A 3,576-nucleotide genomic window follows, 5' to 3' on the forward strand; every position below is an offset into this window, starting at 1 on the left:
CAAAATGCTCTATTTTTCATGAGAGCTCGCAGTGCCATCTGAGAGTGGTTGTCGGCTTTTATTATTCAATATGTACCATCCATAGTATTCACCCGATGTCAATTATTCACAGGTCCGGGTGAACGTATGTGTTTGCCTGTATTTGTCGATAAAAATATGTAAACAAACCGATCAGCTGATCGCGACGTCACGTTCGCCAGAAAATTTGTTCGCAGCTTCTGGAACGTGACGTCACCTTCGGCAACTTCGTGCGACTTCGGCTTGCCGAAGTTGACATGACACGACTACTACTTCAAAACTATCATATCACAAACACCACTCTACCCGATGGGCCTAACCTGGTAAAATTTAGAACATTGGTATTCACCGTGGACCTATAGAACTTGTGAACGCCCGTCGTTCGCACGTGCCAACATTTTCACGAACGTACCCCTATTTATTTTGAATCGGCGGAATGTCATAACAAGTAAAAAAAAAACTATTAGTTTTACCTAACTTACTTTATTAAAAAAGAATGTAGACTCGAACAAGTCGTTAATATTACTTATAAATATTGCCCTGTTGGTACTCATCAAATAACTAATCAAAATACAGTATGTCCAAGCTACCCAAAAGTGCATTGAGCTTAAAGCAGGTGAGTTCAACAAACTTTCCTTTGAAAACCTGCCAAAATATAAGAGTGGCCCAAAGCAGACCAAATCTAGGACTTCAAACCATTCCTCCTGAAATTGAAGTTTATGGTGGTTGTTTAAGTGATCAATATGCTTCTCTGAAAATTCGAGCTCATCAAACGTAAGGATAGTGTAAGTCTGATGCCAGGAGTTCTATATTTGAAAAGAAAGGAGCCATGACTGCAGTAACCGAAAACTAATCTCTAAGGACATGCTCAAAGGACAAACGTAAATTTCCTCTTCTTTTTTCAGTTCATGCTTCGCCAGGAAGTGCTCAAGCTCTATCGAACCATCTTTCGTACGATCCGTCAGGTGCCGGATGAGGCAAGCCGCGAGGAACTGCGCCAGTGGGCCCGTGCGGACTTCCGAGCCAACCGACACCAAACCGAAGAGCTGGCCATCAAAATGCTGATGCAGACTGCCAACCGGTCGCTCAAGGAGCTTCAAACTAGCTTGGGACTGAGTGGCATAGCCTCGACAACGGCGGCGTCCTCTTCTAGTAAAAGTGGATGCAAGTCTGCTTAGACTTAGACCGATGATTGAGGGCGTTCGAAGCTTACTATAGATAGACGCTGACTTAGACAATTTTTTTCGATTAAATTCAGATGCTCATTCATTCTGAGCTTTGTTGTATGTATTGTAATAGTTATTTAAAAGTTAAGTAAGTTGTTGATTGGTGTGAATAAATAACATACCTTTGTGCTGACGAGAAAGAGAGATTATGGCGGAACACCGCCCAATCCCTATCATTTCACTGAGTCTTGAATTTCTCGTTGATGGCATTCTCGCCGGCGTAGATCCGCTTGGCAATCAGATAGTCCCGGGTGATTTTGAAAAGCGTAAAATAGTTGGCCAGCAGCAGGAATGCGATCGAGATGAGGTTGTGCCATTCGCGAGACAGGCACAGGATCAGCAGCTGGATGGCTACCAGTGCAATTTGGATGCCGAACAGGACCAGGTAGATCAGGGCCGGATTTTTGAAGATGACCTGGAATTTGTTGCAAGGATAAAAAAAATATAAAGACCAACAGTATTTATAAGGCAATAATAAAGTACTCACGAAGAACCGGATGTGACTATTGTTGGCCGGAATGGCCGAAGTGCAGAACCCGGACGCCCGGTAGATCTCTCCCATGTATCGTACGTATGTTCCATAGGGGAAAATGGTCGACTTGGACCACGTATACGGAGGCGGATGGTGTGACCGGTGGGTCATCCGGTTCCACTGTCCCAGGTGGAGCGCCGCCCGATGAAACACGTCGCAGTACTTGACTGGAAAGCAGTACGCCACGCACATCGTGAATCCTCCGATGAAGATGAATCCGAGGTGCTGCGTGGCCCAGAAGATGTCATAGTACAGATGTTTTGGGACCAGCACGCATGGGACGAATCCGGAATAGTACGCATTCAGGACGGACGTAAAGATAATCTGCTTGAAGCGATTGTTGAAATCAGTTTTCAGGGCGTCGATCTCCGCTCGGACTGAAACGGCATTCGACGAACAGCTGTGCACCGGCATTCCGTTGATACAGTTCACTTCCGTGTCCACAATCGTTCTCAGGAACTGTTCCAGGTTGAATCCGAAAATGGTCAAGTACAGCACGAACGGATAGGACAGACAGAACAGATATAGATAACTGTTCTTCTGGAAAATCTGGATTCCACAGCCGACGAATGAGATCACAACGCATGCCAAGAACACGTACTTGGCTACCTTCTTGCTGACGTCTACGTATGCCTCCGGACAATTCAAATCAATCAACTTGAGAATGCAGCAGTAGAGTAACCGCCGACTGGCCATTACGTAAATGAAGATGGCCAAATCCCAATCGATCAGATAGAAGTTCTGCAAGAAATGTACTCATTAACATCCTTCGCCCTAGCATCCCCCCTCGACTCCCCCAACACACTTACCACAGCCTGCCGGGTGTAGGAATTCGGCAGCCACCAAACCGTCCGGTACAGGTGCAGGAACTGTGTCGCACTGGCAATAATGGTGAACCCGAAAATCAGAAACTCATTCACCAGCTCGGAGCTGTGCTCCACGTTCGGAAAGGGGACGTGCTTGGGAAACGGCGTTCCAATCAGACTGAACTGGACATCTTCATCGCCATTCATGGTGGAAGCTCCGCCGGCATCGTCCCCACCGCCACCACCACCACCACCAGCACCGGCGCCGGCAAGCATCGGTGGATGCTGGAAATGTTGCGGCGGTGGTAAATGGGCACGGTGTCCCGACAGCCGAGGTATCCTTCGGTTGGAAACGGTCATTTGCGGTTTAGTTGACGTAGACGACAGATTTCCGGGGGATTTTAGTTCATTTTACACAGAATTTTTCGCAAAAACAAGATTAGCAAACTTTTCGCGGATGATTTTTACGCGTTTTGTTTTTATTTTGTTTTGTGCCGACTGCGGTTGTCGAGTTTTGACGTTTCGCTTGCACAGTGCGGATAATAAAAATGAGGACGGCCAAGGTGAAAACGGAGCTCTGGTACCCAAAAAGCGAACTAGTCGCAAGCTGGCAACCTCCCAACAAGAAGTCATCACAACACAACCACAGAGAACAGGAAAAGTTGCACGAATCACTGTGTTGTGCAATGTCGTCAACAGAAGGCGCTAGTGTGAAACGTCAAACGCATAGAAAAATGATGCGCGCGCCTCTAATTGTGAAAGCCACAACTATGAAAATTTAAAATGATCGTTAAAAGCGTGGTCGATGGAAATTTCGCAAGTGTTACGTCTGTTTGTCTGTGGTAGTGGCTTTCACAACCAGAAAATGATCGTTAAAAGCGTGGTCGATGGAAATTTTGCAAGTTTTACCACGTTTTACGTCGACCACGCTTTTAAGGACAAGGTATTTGGAGCAGGCTTCCCAAAAGTACCGCATCATGATAGCATTTTGATG

General features: G+C 46.2%; 2 protein-coding genes across 2 annotated transcripts; one reads left to right on the forward strand and one right to left on the reverse strand.

Annotated features, from left to right (window-relative positions):
- The first annotated feature begins 435 nt into the window (after positions 1–435).
- LOC109421912 (LYR motif-containing protein 2) lies at positions 436–1,377 on the forward strand. Its single transcript, XM_019696491.3, has 2 exons — positions 436–634; positions 924–1,377. Exons 1-2 carry the CDS (start codon positions 596–598, stop codon positions 1,194–1,196), a joined length of 312 nt encoding a protein of 103 aa, XP_019552036.2. The 5' UTR covers positions 436–595; the 3' UTR covers positions 1,197–1,377.
- A 40-nt stretch (positions 1,378–1,417) lies between these two features.
- Positions 1,418–3,097, reverse strand: LOC109432700 (transmembrane protein 39A-B). Its single transcript, XM_019709082.3, has 3 exons — positions 2,586–3,097; positions 1,732–2,517; positions 1,418–1,659 (listed from the first exon to the last, which is right to left on the reverse strand). The coding sequence occupies exons 1-3, from the start codon at positions 2,940–2,942 to the stop codon at positions 1,423–1,425; spliced, it is 1,380 nt and encodes a 459-aa protein (XP_019564627.3). The 5' UTR covers positions 2,943–3,097; the 3' UTR covers positions 1,418–1,422.
- Positions 3,098–3,576: the final 479 nt, after the last annotated feature.

This window comes from Aedes albopictus, chromosome 3, assembly GCF_035046485.1.
Source record: "Aedes albopictus strain Foshan chromosome 3, AalbF5, whole genome shotgun sequence".
Classification (NCBI taxonomy): domain Eukaryota; kingdom Metazoa; phylum Arthropoda; class Insecta; order Diptera; family Culicidae; genus Aedes; species Aedes albopictus.